The 17972-nt window shown below is 43.7% G+C and overlaps 1 protein-coding gene across 4 annotated transcripts in view; it reads right to left on the bottom strand.

Moving 5' to 3' along the window:
- SHANK2 (SH3 and multiple ankyrin repeat domains 2) overlaps nt 1–17972 on the bottom strand; it is a 630917-nt gene that overhangs the window by 498366 nt on the left and 114579 nt on the right. For all 4 annotated transcript variants that reach the window (XM_077115405.1, XM_077115406.1, XM_077115407.1 and 1 more), the window contains exon 4: nt 1803–2006. In XM_077115405.1, the coding sequence (XP_076971520.1) occupies nt 1803–2006 (204 nt within the window). The remainder of the gene's footprint in view (nt 1–1802; nt 2007–17972) is intronic.

Here is a 17972-nt window from a genome sequence, read left to right as displayed (position 1 = left end):
CCTGTTTACAGATCTCTGCTGTGGTTTCTGTTTCTCTAGAGAACCCTAACAGGAGGGGGTGAGCTTTGGGTGGCCAACAAGTCATTGCCAGAACCCTTTGCACTTCAGGGGGAGCAAGCCTTGCCAACACCTTGATTTATGACTTCTGGTCTTCAGAACCATGAAATAAAGTTCTATTAAGTCATCTGGTTTGTGATAATCTGTCATGGGAACCCCAGAAAAGCAAGACAGACACCCACTTCACAGATAAGCAAAGTGAGATTAGAAGAGCCGAGTGATGTGCCCTGAACCATACAACTTCGAAGCAGCAGCATCCATCTTTGCCTCTTCAGAAACTCTTCCCCTGTTTCATGCCGCCAGAATGCAATATACCAGAAATGGAATGGCTTTTAAAAAGGGAATTCTAAGGCCACAGAAATGTCCAAATTAAGGCATCCAGAGAAAGACAACTTAACTCCAAAGAAAGGGCCAATAATGTTCGGGAATTTTTGTCAGTTGGGAAGGCACATGGCAACTTCTCTACCCACTTTGTCAAACAGCTTCCCCTGGGGCATTTTCTTTCTGCATCTCCAAAAGTGTCTGGCTCTGTGGGTTCTAAAGCTTTTTCCAAAATGACTCTCTCTTAAAGGACTCAGTAAGCAACCCCACCTTGAAAGGGCAGAGACACATCTCCATGGAAACCACCTACTCAAATGTCCCACCCACAAGTGGGTGGGTCACATTTCCATAGAAACAACTTAATAAAAAAGATCCCACCATAAATGATATTGAGTAAGGATTAAAGAACATGGCTTTTCTGGGGTACACAACTGTGTCAAACCAGCCCATCTCCCTAGTTCTCCAGAGGAGCCACATAAATGGGGACACCAATAACCTCAATCTGGAAGTCACAGAAAATCCCAGAATGTGCCAGTGAAGCTCTGCCATGGTTCTGAAATCGCGTCCTTGACATCAGAGTCATCTCTGGTTGCTAAGAACATTAGAGAAGCTACTATGTGGCTCAAACGCCAGCTACAACTCCACACATACAGTCTCTCATTGTCTAAGTGATCAGCCAGTGACTATTATTATATCAACTATTAATAATTATTGGCAACAACTACATTAATTATATGACAATATACTAATTATGTTATAGTCTTGATTTCATATTTATGTTAATGATAATAATGGCTACTTGTTTGACCCATTTGACTAAGCTGAAATTTAATATGGTCATTTAATATTAGTGTTAATTATATTAATTAAATTACATTAATAATAATAAGGACTACTTGTGGATCCTATCACACCATAGACACTACTTGAATCTCTGTATGCAAATTCGGGGTGCGGCAGGCCAGGGGTCAGACTGTACTGCCTATTCTTATGCCTCAGTCACCCGAAGACCAAGTCTGAAGAGCACAGGACCTCCCAGAGCAGCCAAAAGTCACAGAAAGGAAGCAGAGCTCCTGGTAATGACCCATGGGCCTCGGGCCTCGCCACTGCCCAAGGGCAGGCCAAGCCCCTTCTGCATCCCCAGAACTCATCTGCCCTTGTGCAAGGAGCTCAATTCAGGCCCATGACGCATTCCTGCCAAGACTTCTCTCCAATGAATTTGTTAAGTCTGTAGAGACAACAAATGGATAACAATTGCACAAAGGTCTGTAATACTCAGTAAAATTAGAAGCAGCCTCAAGACCCCAAACTCTTTTGCGGGTAATTTCCCAACAAACCCAATTTAGGGTTCAGTTAAGGTTTTCTCCTCCATGCCCCCTGTCCAGGCTGTGAAGAAATAATCAACAGATTAGTGATAGGAATACCTCCAGGGAAGGGATATCCTTGTCCACAGGCTGTGGGTACTCCCGAAGGAGCCGCTCCTCATCCAGGAACTTGCCGTCACGCCCGTTGCTGGCCGGCTGGAAGAGCCCATAATTCAGGACGTCCTTCAGGCTCTGGTTCAAGGTGCACAGAATACGCTGCTTCGCAACCCACACGGTAGCATCGGGGTTAAATCGAATGCACTTCTAGAAGGAGAGAAAACAAACATCTCATGAGGAACTCAAGGCCCACAGCCGAAGGAAGGCCACATCGAGCCATAGCACACTTCAGAGATGACAACCATACTTCCGTCACTTTCTAAGACTTTTTCTGAGCATTGGACCTCAGCACTTTTCAGCCTGAAAAATAAGACTTACTCACTGCTTGAACGCAGACATTAGGCAAAGAGAAAAGAGAAAAACCCAAGCTGGAGCCATCAGTCTTGTGGCTTTGCTTCTCGATTGACTCAAAATCTCTAGGAATCAATCACCTATGGCCCTGGGGCAGTTCTTCCTCTTGTATGGCATTTCCACTCCTTCCAACAGATGGCCTGACTCAGCGGGTGGGACTCGAGAACCTGCATTTCTTACAGATTTCAAGGCAAGGCTCTTGGTGGTGGTCATGGATCACACTTTAGAAAATAGTGGCTCGTGTACCCCACTCGATCCACACTTTACATGACTCTTGGGCACTTCAGATACATGTCAGTGTCTTCTCTGGTGCTCTTGCTAAAGGCAAAGTCCAAACCATGAACATCTTCACCCCACCCACAGAAAAGCTTTAAGAGCCCCGACAACATGCTTCCAAGTGACCAACGAAGGCAATGCCGAAATGTGATTTGATGGGAAGTCAAATTGACTGTCACACAAGCTAATGTCTGAGAAAGTTAAATAAAGTTGACTGTGCCTAGAAACCACTCATTTTCCAAAATCAAAATCGAATAACAGCAAGTTGGTCACATCCCCTGGTCTCCTGTCCCTTCTGCGAGACTCAATAAGCCAGGAAAAAAAAATCCAGGTCAAATCAGCTTTCAACCATGATTTCAGACTTTTCTTGAATTAAATTCTATTACACTGTACAGCCATCTGCAGGGGCTTCATAATTGGCTTTACCACCCTAAAATCCCTCCCAAAACTGAGGTTTGACAATGTGAGGCTCAAACCAATTCCCTACAGGGGAATTTTGTGCATAAGAGGATGTCAACCTGCTATGGTCCCAAGCCTGGGGTGAGCTCCTCTGTGTTGGGTAAAATGACCCTGCAACTCTCAACAATGAACTTTGCTTCTGTACACAGCCCACAGCTCCCCCGCCTGGGAAATCTGACACCATATGCATGAATGCCTATGTTTGTCCCTCTCCAATGTCAAAGGGGGAATTCAAGGATAACTCTCAGAGCTCCTCAGGGGGTCACATGGCTGGGGAGAAGCCTGTTGTCCATTTGGGCGACATGATTTCCATTCCCTCCCTCTCCCCCACCCCTGGCTGAGTTAGAAGACTATCCGGAAACTCAAAACACAATAAACAAACCACGTTGGAAATGGCCAGGTGGTGTCACCAATAACTAGCCAATTCCATTTCAGGAATCATTGTTGGTCTCTGGTTCCTGTTACATGGCCACCCCAACTCAAGGTCCTTGAGACACTCATAGCCAACCAATGCCTTAGACACCTCCCGTCCTCTGCAAAAGGGTCCCGCCAACAGGTGGCAACTGAGAGGAGCACATGGCCCACAACCACCTTCCAGGGGGCCTGTATGGTATTAGGAATTCCAGTGACTGGTGCCCATCTCATTTAGTGGGCAGCACCAGGGATGCCGAGACAGAGCAACACTGGAGCCAGCCCTGCCCAAGGAGGAACTATCGTGCCACACAAAATGTCAAGACCACCCCACTGAGAAATTCCCAAAGGAAGGAGCAGGAACTTGGAGGTGGGACAGGTCTGGTTTTCCTCCCAACCCCATACACTTCCCTTGTGATCTTGGGCACACCTATTAACCCAGATGTTCGTCTGCTCCCTCAATAAAATCAGGGCTGCTCCTTAACCTTTTGTCAGGGCTGTTGTAAGTAATGGACAGGACACAGCCAAGAAACGTGACCACCACTGTCATGGTGCATCATGAGCACTCAGCGGCAAATGACATCGCCCCCAACTGTGAGACAAGAACTCAGCTGGCAGAGCCCCCCCAGCTCCAGGAATCCCCTTCCTTCCATTAGATGGAGGCCACTCTACTTTCAAGCTGGTCTCAAGACCCATGAAGTAACCAGCTCAGAAGGTGCTGTGGGCAGACACTGCTTCACTTACCCTTCACTGACCCACACCTTTGACTAACTACCAAGCACTCTAGCTTAAAGAAAAATACCTGCATGGCACAGGTGATCAATAAGCATTTGTTGAAGGGATGGATGCCTGTTGGAAGCCACAGAAGTAATAATAAACAACCCCATCCCAGGCTACTCTTTGTGGCGAGGAAAGAACATATTCAACTGCCATCTGGTATGGAAAAAGTGACAGTAAATGCCAACATCAAGCTCCCTTAGAGACCCTGAGGAAGGACTGAGTAATTCCAACTGGTAGAGCACGTGCCACCACACCCAGCTGCCCAGGAATGAAGGAGAAGCATGAGTTTGGGGAGTGGGAATTTCAGGTAGAGGGCCCAGCCCAGGGAAATCAAGGAGGTAAACCTGGGGATCGGCGACCAAGCCCAGCAAGTGGACAGCTGAAGACAGACAGTTCTGGCTTGAGTAGCCCTTCTTCTTTTCATTATACCACCGTGATGTCCAATATTGTAAAATTCCATTTCAGGAATAGAGATATCACATTCTACCTTGTCTCTCCACAACCCTGTGGCATGGTTATTTCTTCATTACTTATTAAAAGCTGAGGGATTTGCTGGAAGGCACACAGATGGTACAGGCAGCACTGCAAAGACAACCCAACCCAAGGAGCTCCCGTTACAAGCATGCTTCAGCAAACACCTCTCTGCTCCTCAAGCTTCAGACACTCTGTATTCTGAGCAGCATCCTGTGCCGGGAACTGGGATGGGGAGGAATCATGGAGTTGATCAAGGTCGACTCTTGCCCTCTAAAGGAGCTCAGAAACTTGTGGGGTAAGACAGCGAAGAAGATGCTGCTGCTGCTGATTCCATGAAATGAACAACGACAAATTTATAGACTCCTAACCTGTGAGACCCTAAGCTACCTCTAACACTGTCACTACAATCACAGGTGCATGTTATTATCATGCCCATTTCCCAGATGAGAAAGCTGAGCCTCAAAGACTCCAAGTAACTACCCCCACTTCACAGGTCTAGAAAGTGGAGGAAGGCTCAGTTTGGACCCAGATCAAGTCTACCTGATATAAAGTCCACACCGGCTCACATTTATACAGCCCTCCACACACATCCACGGCCAGCCTGCTTGCAGACAAAATATAAATTACGTGACCATCACTGAGAAAACTACAGAAGACATTTGTGCTCTGGTCATTTGTGTGTCAGGGGAAATAATACCTAGGCTCAGATTTTTCCATCACTTGTACATTTTTCCCAGTGTTGAACACTCACAATTATAGGAGAAAACTGTTTTTCTCCTTTATGGATACCTCTTAAAAAGAAACTGAACTGATAAAGCTCAATGTGGCACAGGCTGTTGCTGGGGCGGAGATGTGCCATGGAGATTAAACACATTCCACATTTCTGGAAAAAAGTGTGCAAGGAGAGCTATGAAACATGGTGTCCTTTTGTCTCATAATTGGGCTTCAGGGAATAGATACAAAAGAAAACCCTTGCTAGAACAAAAAAGATTTTTACCCTAGTATAATTCGTAAGATGAAAAAAAATTGGAACCAGCTCATAAACCTGACAATGGCAGAACAGTTATTCTACTCAGGGCATTACAATGCAAAGGAACAGGCTGATCAAAACCCTAAGCACACAGAGCTGATAAACAAATGGGAAATAGGAGGCCAACTAACAAATGAGCAACTAGTACCAACTATTTGCTGATGACACTCACATTTAGAGGTCTGCGATGGCTTGGAGGCTTTATGAACCCCAGAAAAGCATGTTCTTAAATTTAATCCATTCCTGTGGGTAGAGACCTATTGTGGGTGGGACCTTTTGATGAGGTTATTTCAACTGAGATGTGACCCACCTCATCCAAGGTGGGTCTTAATCCCATTACTGGAGTGCTTTATAACTCTAAAACATGTAGAGACGAAATTAAGAGGAGCTCACAGAAAAAAGTCCCAGAAAAACTAAGAGAGATAGAAGCTAAAAGAGAAGACACACAGAAAACAGAAAGGAAGCCACTGAAGCCAGAAGCTGAAGGCAACAAAACTCAGGAGAGAAGGACCAGCAGACACCGCCAGGTGCCTTCCCACGTGACAGAGGAGCCCAAGCTCACCAGGAGTTGACCTTTAAAGTCCAGGTATCATTCTACTGATGCCATGATTTGGACATTTTCAGAGCATAAGAACTGTAAGTTTTAAGTTAACAGATCTCCATTGTAAAAGCCAACCCATTTCTGGTACATTGCTTTAACAAGCCAAAACAAACTCCATCCATCCAAACTGATCACCCACATACCCACCCACACACATCTTCTAACACCACCACCTCCTCCCCTGACTCCTTCCAGTATCAGTGGCAAGATACCATTCTAGAAACCTAAGAGATATTCTGACTTCTCCCTGTCCTGCACCTCCCGCATTAGTCTAGATTAGTCTACAGTCTTGGAAGCACTTGAGTACTCATCTGTTCCATCACAGCCACCCAATGGGCAACCAACCTTTCTCCCCTCAGCTACTCCACCTGCCCCAGTCCTGAGCTCACCTACATCCCTCCCTTACCCTCTCCCTGACACCCGCAGCCTTCCTCAATTCAATCATGCCTCTGCTTAAGGGCTGGGTGCTTTCATCCTTCCCTAAGGGACATGGTGAAGGGCTGACAGTAGCCTGGCTCCTGCCTCTTTCCCAAGGCATATCCTCCTGCTGAAACTTCCTGCCCTTACACATGCACGCACACACACACGCACACACACACAGCCCTATACCAACAATACCAAATCATTCTCTGGCAATTCTGTGAAAATTCCAGGCTGTACATGTGCAACTGGACCTCCAGCTGACCATCCCCACCACTCCTCGTTCACCCTTTCACCTAGGTCCAGGACTAGCCCTCTTGTTGAAGCTTCCCTGGCCTTCCCACAGGTAAAGCTGACCACTCACCACCCTCAGATAGAACGCAGGAGCTGGTATGACTGCCTGCAGACACTCCCTCCTCCTGAATTTCTTCATCTACCAGGAGTGTGATACCAGTGCTATATTCGGCCTTAGAATGCTTCTTCTTTCCCTTTCTCCCAACTGCCAGGTAGGAAAATCCATACCTTTTGTTAGTTAATTGAGCTATTCTTGTGACACCTTCAATGCCGTAATGTCCAGACTCATCTGAATATCTGCTGGTGTATCTGGGTTGGGTTGGGCAGCTCAAGATATGGAAAACTTGCAACTGGATGTACTCTCCAAGGCCAAAATCAGAGCCGAGTGGCTTTTCACCTCTGTCCTGACAAGCAATGGATTCATCATGGGATCTGAGTAATATGGGGATGAGAAAAAGTGCTGACATACTAGGGAACTGCAAAACCTAACCATGGGAGCAGGGGTTTATGACTGAAATTTGCTTTGATTTTATGACAGATACAGTCACTTGACATTAGGGAAAGTTCCCAGGATTTCTTCAGGCCAGATTTGTTCTCTTTAAGATTCCCCAGTGTCTCAGGCCCTGATCTTCGAATGGATGTCCTGGCACAGGTAAATCAGCCCCTCTTCCTTGGAGAGTCACTCCATCACACATATTCTCTCTCTCCTATGGGTCACTGCAATACTCATAAGGTTAGAGCATCTCCCAACCTCAGACCATGGCGTGCCTGAGGATAAGGGCCAAGCTTCTTTGCAGAATCATCCCTAAGCTCCGTATATATGATAGAAGTGAACTGCATTAGATAAAAAGGTTGCAAAAATGGAATAATCAGCTGGTAAAGAAAGGGTTATGTTTCAGCAATGATGAGGGTGGCAGCTACCACTTACTGAGGACTTGCTTTGCAGCAAATGCGTTGTAAATGCATCATCTTATTTAATTTTGGCAATGGTCAAATTTTGGCAGTTCTCTATCACTCAAGTGTGCAGAGCTATAAGTGACAGAGCTGTGGAAAGCTACATCATTAACTAATATGAAACACCAGTTCTTCCACTGGTAAAGCTCAAGGTCAAGCTCAAATCTAAAATAAAGAGAGTGACAGTGCTGCCACATTTGCTCACCATGAGTTATGGCTATTCCACAAGATGTGAGGCTGAAAACTGAAAATACCCAGACACACCGGGAAGCGCACTGGTGCTGGAGGCATGCGGAGGCAAACACCCAATCTGACCTGCCCTTGACAAGCTGTGTGACCATGGCAGTCTCTTCAATACCTTAAGTATTATGTGCCCAAGGTGGGACTTGCCTGGGTTGACGATTCATGCACGTGACCAATGGTGTATCATAAAATCTTGCAGCTCTGGTACTGCGTGCCCACCAGCAAGTGTGTGGCATGCATTTTACCAATACTGAAGAACCTGCCAGAGCAAGAGGAGCTTCTTAGACAGGGCAGTTTTGATTTGCAACAAGATGGCAAAAGAACTTCAAACAGGAGGGGATATTCCTTCCCAAATCTGTTTTGGGCCTCATAAAATTAAACTAACAGCAATGGTTATTTTGTGATTCTGTAAAGAGAGTAAGAGAGTGTCTAGACAATGCATGAAAGAACAGTAACTATTATACTATATAAACATGTATAATTAAGGTGGCTGTCTGAAGACTCTGTAAAAGATCATCAAGAATGCAAGGCTAGAATTACACAGATATATTCAGGTACTACCTCCTCTGCTCTATCCATTAATTCACACCCTCAAGGTGAGACTTGAATACACCTCACTCTTAGCTTCCACCCAGGCAGCCCAAGAGAAGCAAGAGCATGGCAGGGAACTGGTCAGGCATTTGGGGGCATGGATCCAATAAGGGTACTTTCCGCCTCATCGAGTTCGTGACCCAGGCTTGGAAAGAGACTCTACTGAGGCCAAATACCCCAGCTCCATGAATCCCTTGCAAGCAGCCTTCAGCGAGAACTGGGGAAATTGTGAATGAAATCCAGGTTTCTGAGCACGTTATTCATTGCAAAGTGCACTGCACATTTAAAACTTCCTCTGCAATTAGGTTTATGTCACCATCAATTTCTTTATGATGCATTTTAAAAGACCTATAACAGAGAAAAGCCTGGCAGCAGCCATTTGAAGGTGCATTTAAGAGGGATCTGGCCTTCAGTAGATGTGCATTTATAATGTACATATTCACACACCTCTGAAATATAGCCAGCACCAAGGTCAACCCAACCTATAACTGCGTAACTTCTAAATGCAATTGTTCAAATGAAATAATACTTTGGGCTGTGGACAAAGACCCATTAGGCTAGCACTTCTAGAAACAAGGACTGAAAGACTGGCACAGGTAGCCCAGGCGGCTAAGACAAAGACTTTATATGGAAAGGGGAAATACTGGGTGATTTTGACCTAAAAGGACAGTCTGACAGGAGGCTGAACTGCGTGTGTCAAGCTGGTATTTCCGAAGACGAACGAGGAATAAAATAGCAATGAGGGATAAAGTAGACGCGGATTAATTTTTTCAATCGGAGTAACATTTTCAAAAAACAAAAGCGCAGCGGCAGCCACGGAACGGCTTACCGTGTTTCTGGTCATTTCTAAGGGGAGGCACAGCCATCGTCCACCATTGCCCATGCTGGCTGGGGTCCCTGCGGCAATTCATGTACTCCTTGGAATTGAGTTCATTGTCCTCTTAATAGCCACGGTTTCAGGAAGGGCCAGAGGCAAGCATCAAATAAGATGCCTAGCATAGGAAGTGCATTTAGAAGCAATCAAACGATGTGGAAATAAAGTGTAACGATGGTTAATCAGGTTGGAAGGTGATTAAATAATCCTGACTGCAAATGTAAAGCACTGGGTGCCTGCCAGTTGGGCTCTGTTAGGCATTAAACACACCATCTCTGCATGACATCCTCCCAGAGACAGGGACGCGTACCCTAACCGCTAAGGCAGAGACACTTCAAAGACCTCAGAAATGCTCCTAGAACCCCACGGCCACAAGAGGCAGAGATGAAATTAAGGGCAGCCCTGGAGGCTAAGCCAGGGAACTTCACCTCCACCCCCTCCTCCTGCAGCACACAGGAGCACTGTGAATCAAGATTAATGCCTCAGGGGCTCCTAAACTGAACACAGAAGGAGGAGGGGATTCAGCTGGGGCAGCCACTGAAATAAGATGGTGATAAATGCTGCTCCGGAGTGGGAGAAGAGAAATGCTTCTCGCCCACACAGGAGGGTCTCGAGGAGAAAGGCCAAAACCCAGAGCTGGGTTTGAGAAGTCAGAGAAATCCAATCACAGAGCCAAGGGAGAAAGAGCCTCACCCTCAGATCCAGTGTGGGAAAATTAAATATTCATGATCCGGGGCCCAGATTTTGCTACCTTCCAGATAATTCTTATCTGCTCGGGACAAGGGGACACAGCTGCCCTTTGCCAGCACGGCCGTTTCACACACCATTCTCACCACACTGCAGGATTTACAGAGCTTTGTCTACAGAGTGCACCGCTCCAGATGAAAGCCACGCTTTCTGAACATTATTTTCCCAAAGAGATTGACGCAGGAAATAACTCGAAGCTTCGGTCACAAGAACAGACCAAGTAAGGAACTTCGTGTGAGACCTTGGCAAGCCGGGGCAACCCTGCTCACAGGTGAAACATTAACCTAACATCTAACAGAGAAAGGCACAGAGCAGAATCCTAACAACATGCACAAGTAATTCTGGTGAAGCAGTTTTATCAAAAAGAAAGGATGGGGCGGGCCACGGTGGCTCAGTAGGTAAGAACGCTTGCCTGCCAAGCCCGAGGACCCAGGTTCGATTCCCGGTGCCTGCCCATGTAAAAAAAAAAGGATGCGGGACGTACAGATGGTTCAAGGGTAAAATGCTCACCTTCCATGCGGACGACCTGGGTTCGATTCCCAGTCCATGCCCCCCACCATCCGCCCCCACACCCAAAAAAAGGAAAGAAAAAGAAATGATACCTACGTATTTGGAAGGGAAAGGGGCACCAAATATCCAAAAACACCTAAAAAAAAGAAGAATGAAGTGGAAGGGTTTACACTCCCTGAATCAAGAAGATGATTACAAAGCCAGAGTGGTCAAAACAGGATGGTATTGGCACAAAGAGAGATATAATGAGCAATGGAATTGAATTGAGAGCTCAGAAATGGATCCCCAGACCTATGGACAACTGATCTTCAACAAGGCCCCTACAACCACTGAACTGGGGCAGAATAGGCTCTTCAATGAATGGGGCTGGGAGAACTGGGTATCCATAGCCAAAAGAATGAAAGAGGACCCCTACCTCACACCTTATTAAAAATCAACCCAAAGTGAATCAAAGACCTAAATATAAGAGCCAGTACTATAAAACTACTAGAAGAAAATAAAGTGAGAGGAGGTAGCTTCTTAGATCTTACAACCTCATTAGCTAACCATCCCCCCGTCTCTAGCTTCTGTGTATCTCCTAGGTGTCCCCTATATTTTACTTTATTATAAGCCTCCGAGTTTACCCTTTACTGAGTTCATAATAGCGAAATCATACAGTATGTATGAAAAGCACAAGCAATGAAAAACAGAACAAAACAGGTAAATAGGAACTCCTCAAAATCAAATGCTTTTGTGCCTCAAAGGATTTTGTCAAAAAGGTGAAGAGACAGCCAACTCAATGGGAGAAAATATTTGGAAACAACATATCAGATAAAGGTTTGATGTCTTGTATACATGAAGAAATCATACAACTCGATAACAAAAGAACAAACAACCCAATTATAAAATGGGTAAAAAATATGAATAGACACTTTTCCAAAGAGCAAATACAGATGGCTAAAAAGCACATGAAGAGATGCTCATCGTCATAGGCTATAAAGGAAATGCAGAGTAAAACAGTGAGATACCACCTCACATCTAAACAAATGGTTGTTGTTAAAAACAGGAAACTACAAATGTTGGCGAGGATGTGGAGAAGTTGGGACACTTATTCACTACTGGCGGTGGTGTACAATGGGACAGCCGCTGTAGAAGACAGTCTGGTGGTTCCTTGGAAAACCATGACCCAGCAATACCACTATCTGACATTTACCCAGAAGAACTGAAAGCAACGACACAGACATTTACACACTGATGTTCACAGCAGCACTATTCACTATCACTAAAAAATGGAAACTATCCAACTGCCCATCAGCAGACAAGGGGATTAACAAAATGCCTACATACGTACGGTGGAGTGTTATGCAGCAGTTAAGACAAAATGAGGTCCTGGAGCATATGACAGGATGGACGAACCTTGAGGACATAATGCTGAGTGAAATAAGCCAGACACGAAAGGACAGATACTGTATGATTTTGCTATTATGAACTCAGTAAAGGTAAACTCAGAGGCTTAGAATAAAGTAAAATATAGGGGACACCTAAGAGATACTCAGAAGCTAGAGACGGGGGGATGGTTAGCTAATGAGGCTGAACTTAAATGTAAGGGAGTAGACAGAAGTGAAGGTGGCTCATTAGTGGGGTTATAAGTAATACTGCCTCACTGAAGGAGAACATGATTGAAAGTGGTTCTATAGAGACATGCCCCACCGATTAACACAACAAATATCATTAAGTTTTTGCATGAATTACTTCAAAAGTATGAATTTTGTCAAAGAGCCAGTAATAGAGAACTACTAATAGTAGTAGCAGTAATAATACTAGGAGGGAAAACTATTGCATGCTATAAGTTTATATTTAACAGGAAAACGTCAACAGTATCAGCAACACCAGGGGTAAAAGTAATTGGCAGGGAGGGAAAGAGTTAAAGGAGAGGTTTGGACATTCTATTTGGTGAGGGTGTGTTCATCGGTTATTTTTCTCTTCGGAGCAATGAAAATTATCTAAAATTGAGAGTGATGATGATTACAGAACTAAGTGTGGATAATGTAGGCAGGGACTGGGACATTATCCATGGTGCCCAATGGATGGAGGTGGCTGAAGGATGCACTGACTGAGAAGCAGAAGGCAAACGGTGGTGTATGTATATGATGGAATATCGTGTGGCTACAGACAGGAACAAAGTCATGGGGCATGCAACAAGATGAATGAACCTTGGGGACATTATGTGGTGCAAAATAAGCCAAAACAAAGGAAAAAATATTGTAGGGTCTCTCTTACAAAATACCTACGAGAAAATTGGAGCATGGATTGTAAGCTCTTAGAGCAATCACATTTGGTCCGGAGTTGTACAGGTTACTTCTAGATTTTCACATGCTGTGCTGTATATGTATAACCTGGTATCGCCCTGGAACTTGGGGACTGGTGTGACAGCTAAGAACCGGAGTTCTGCAGCTTGGAAAGTCAGAATCGCTACATACAACAGCTGTCACAGAAACCAAAAAAGAGATCATGCTTCAATGAGAGATAAGAACGAAGCTAACAGGGTTGGGACTAAGGTCAATCAGACTCTAGGGGTAAGGATGTCAGCATTTTAGAACTTCACCTTCTGTCTGAGACCAAAGGAAGAGAGGTTTATTTTGTCCAAAACTTGAATTTTCTGTAGCGCAAAGCTAATGCAACCTGTCTGGTTAGCTCATTTAAACAACCCAAACACATGATGCCTGGAATGGGAACGAGGGCTGATAATTCTGTAGAGCTTAATGTAAGATCTGGGTACATTCCAGAGTATGTTGGGCAGATAATGTAACAAAGTACTGGTATAAAAGGAAAAATCTGAAATAATGGAATGGTAGCCCATAATAAACTCTGAAATCTGATCTCTAACTCCTTGTTGAAGTGTCCTTTGAAAACCATTACTTTTTTCTTTCTCTCTTTCCTTCATATATATGTTATATTTAATAAAAAATATTTTTAAAAACTCACATTCCCACAAACACTTCATTTCATATTGCCTGTTCCATACGCACATTCACATATACACATAAATGGTTAATCTGGTTAGAATATAATAATACCTTATCGTGATTTTCATTAGCATTTCCATGATTGTTCATGACATTTCTTTTCACGAGAATATTGCCATTTGGATTTCCTCTTTTGTGAAGTGTTTGTTCAAGTCTTACAGCCACTTTTCCATTGATTTATTTGTGCTTATTTTAATTGATAGGTCAGTTTTATTTATATATTCTGGATATGTTATTTACATCACATATAAAATTTCTCCCACATGTTGGTTAGTCTTTCACTCTATCCTTTGTTCACTTTAATACAGGCAAATAAATCAATTTTATGCTGACTATGGTATAGATCACTGTCTGTCCAGCAAAATGTGTTCCGTCCTTCCTGGGAGCAGAGCTGCATCCCAGACTACCTATCTGATGGGTGAGACCATGTGCAAAGACTTCTCCAGGGAGATGTGAGTGGAAATGATGTGTGCCTTTTCCAAGCCTGGCCCATGGAAATCTTCTCTATGGGCTCCACTGTGCTCCTCTCTCTCTGTTCTGGTGGCTGGAGGTGACCAGATCCAGGATGGCCTTGAAATGCAAATCAAAGAAAAAAGCATGACCTTCAACGTATGTCCCAGATTGACTGTGTGAAGGAAAGTTCTCTTGATGATGCAAACACTTTCCCTGCATGGTTACAACAGAAGGAAATAAACTTCTTCATCCTTACACACTAAAATTTGGCTATTGGTTGCCACAAAACCCTAGCCTAATTTATACAATTAAGGTAATTTCTATTTTGCTTTTAAAACCGTTCCCTGCCCAGTAGTACTAAAATATTCTCATATAATTTCATCATGCAAAGGAAAAAAAAAAAAAGTACTGGCAAATCCCTACAGGGACTGGAGAAAAAATATGGATCTATTAACCATTCCCACTGGGGAAACCCCTGATACTGTCTCAAACGCTAGGACTCCTGAGTCAATAGGCCAACCCCTGACCTTGAAGCTTGCTCTCGCAAAACTTACTTCTACAGCAAAAAAGCTAAGCCTACCTATAGTAATGCCTAAGGGTTACTTCCAGAAAACCTCCTTTGTTGCTCAGGTGTGGCCTCTTTCTCTCCAAGCCCAAGTCTGCAAGGAAAATCATTCCCCTCACTCCTGTGTGGGACATGACATCCAGGGGTGAAAGTCTCCCTGGCAATGTGGGAGATGACTCCCAGGGATGAACCTGGCCCTGGCACTGTGGGATTGACAATGCCTTCCTGACCAAACGGGGGAAAGGAAATGTAACAAAATAAGGTATCGGTGGCTAATAGAATTCAAGTAGATTCAAGACACTATTTTAGCTTCAGCTAGACATTGCTATTTATTTAACATGGTTTGTCAAACGCCAACTAACATCATTCCTGTTAACCCTTAAGACTACCCAGAGCTCTAACTGAGATCCTACAAAGGTTTCCTGCACTGTGATTACTTCCCAGAAACCTACAATCCCAGAGGGGCCCCAGGCCAGATAAGTCCTGAAACCCAGAGGGGCCAGCCTCTATAAAGAACATCAACCAGTTTCATTCTTCTGTCCCATAGTGTTGACATCCCTTTCCAATATGAAAAATTTAGAATGGGCACAGCCCAAATACCCCTTAAGAGTGGCAGAAGGATCAAAGGAGAATGAGGAGTTAGAAAAGTAGGATTTAACAAATGAGTGTGACTGCTGAATCATCATATTGATATTTCTTTTAGTCTCCAGTGTCTTAGAGCAGTTAGAAGGAAAAACCTAAAGTTGTGGAACTGTAACCCACACCAAATTCTGAAATCTGTTCTATAACTACTTGTTACAAAGCACCTTGAAATTTATTGCTTTATTCTGTATGTTATATTTCACAATAAAAATGTTTTAAAAAACCATACAGAATTAAACACACACACACCAATGAGCAAGTTGATTCGGGGAGTAAGATTAGTGGATTGTATTCAGGTCAAAATCCTAATTAGCCTAATTAAAGTCTTAATTAAAATAAAAAAATAAATGATACCTATATATGTGGAAGGGAAAGGGGCCCCAAATAGCCAGAAACATCATTAAAAAGAATGAAGTGGCAGAACTTATACTTCCTGACATTAAAGCTTATTATAAAGCCATAGTGGTCAAAACAGCATGGTTTTGGCACAAAGTTAGATATATTGATCGATGGAATCAAATTGAGGGAAAAGAAATAGAACCCCAGATCTATAGTCAATCGGGCCTTCAACAAGGCCCCCAAATCCACTGAACTGGGACAGAATAGTCTTTTCAGCAAATGGGCCTGGGAGAACCGGATATCCACAGCCAAGGAATAAAAGTGGACCCCTACCTCACATCATATACAAAAAATTACCTCAAAGGGGATCAAAGACCTAAATATAACAGCCAGTACCATAAAACTTCTAGAAGAAAATATAGGGACACATCTTCAAGACCTAGTAATAGGAGGTAGCTTCTTAGACTTTATAGCTGAGCAATGAAAGAAAAAATTGATAAATGGGAACTCCACAAAATCAATGCTTCTGTGCCTCAAAGGACTTTGTCAAAAAGGTGACGAGACAGCCAGTTCAAAGGGAGAAAATACTTGGAATACACTGTATCAGGGTTTGATATCCAGTATATATAAAGAAATCATACAACTCAACAACAAAAGAACAAACAACCCAATTATAAAATGGGCTAAAGATAGGAATAGACATTTTTCCCAAGAGGAAATACAAATGGCTAACAAGCACATGAAAAAAAAGTTCATCTGCATTAGCTATTAAGGAAATGCTAATCAAAACTACGATGAGAGGGTGCACAGGTGGTTCACTGGTTACAATGTCCGCCTTTCATGTGGGAAACCCGGGTTCGATTCCCGAACCACGCATCCAAAAAAAAAAAGCCAAAATGAGATATCACTTCACACCTATAAAGAATGGCTGCTATTAAACAAACAGGAAACTATAAGTCTGAGAGGATACAGAGAAACTGGAACTCTTATTCACTGCTGGTGGGAAGTGTAGTGGTACAGGTGCTGCGGAAGACAGTTTGGCAGTTGCTCAGAAAACTAAATATCAAATTGTCCTATGACAATACCACTAATCGGTCTATATCCAGAAGAGCTGAAAGCAGTGACACAAAAAGGCACTTGGACACTGACATTCATAGTGGCATTAGTAACAATTGCCAAAGGACAGTGTGATGATTGGGCTCAGGTGTCCACTTGGCCAGGTGGTGGTGCCCAGTTGTCTGGTCAAAACTCTGGCCTAACCATCACTACAAGGTGACTGTGTGATGATAATCATCACAGTTCATTGCATGTGACTAATTTTATGTTTATTCAACCAAAGGAATGTCTTCTACAAATGAAAGAACCCAATCCGTTGGATTTGAGACAATCAATTGAAGACTTTTAAGGGAAAAGAGAGAACTTTCCATTTCTTCAGCCAGCAAGCTGCTCCTGTGGAATTCATCAAGACTCCTCATCAAAGTTGCTAGCCCTGCAGCCTGCCCTAAGGATTTCAGACTCTTGTGCCCCCATGGTGGCATCAAACACTTCTATAAGTCTCATATTTGCATGTATCTCCTGTTGGTTCTGTTTCTCTAAAGAACCCTAATACAGATGAAAACAACCCAAGCGTCCATCACAGACGAGTGGGTAAACAAAACGTCTATGTACATATGATGGAATAGTATGCAGCAGTAAGAAAAACTGAGATCCTGAAGCATACGACAATATGGGTGAACCTTGAGCATTAGGTCTCATGCTGAGCAAAATAAGCCAGACACAAAAAGAGAGATACCGCATGATTTCACCAACATGAACCACCTTGAAAATGTAAACTCAGAGTCTCAAAATATAGAAAACACGAGACATAGAGATAGACAGGAACTAGAGAAGGGGAACAGCTACCTAATATACAGACTAGTTAGTGAGGTTGAACTTAAAAGTGTGGGAATGGTGAACTACCAACAGGAGTTCACTAGGTGGGAAGTAATAGTGCCATGCTGAAGGCGAGTATGACGCAAAGGGGTCATTTAGAGCCATATACCACAACCAATAGCACTACAAATATAAATAAGTTACTGCATGACACTCGAACAA

Source organism: Tamandua tetradactyla, chromosome 9, assembly GCF_023851605.1.
Source record: "Tamandua tetradactyla isolate mTamTet1 chromosome 9, mTamTet1.pri, whole genome shotgun sequence".
NCBI classification, from domain to species: domain Eukaryota; kingdom Metazoa; phylum Chordata; class Mammalia; order Pilosa; family Myrmecophagidae; genus Tamandua; species Tamandua tetradactyla.
This window is presented reverse-complemented; position numbering and strand designations above follow the sequence as displayed.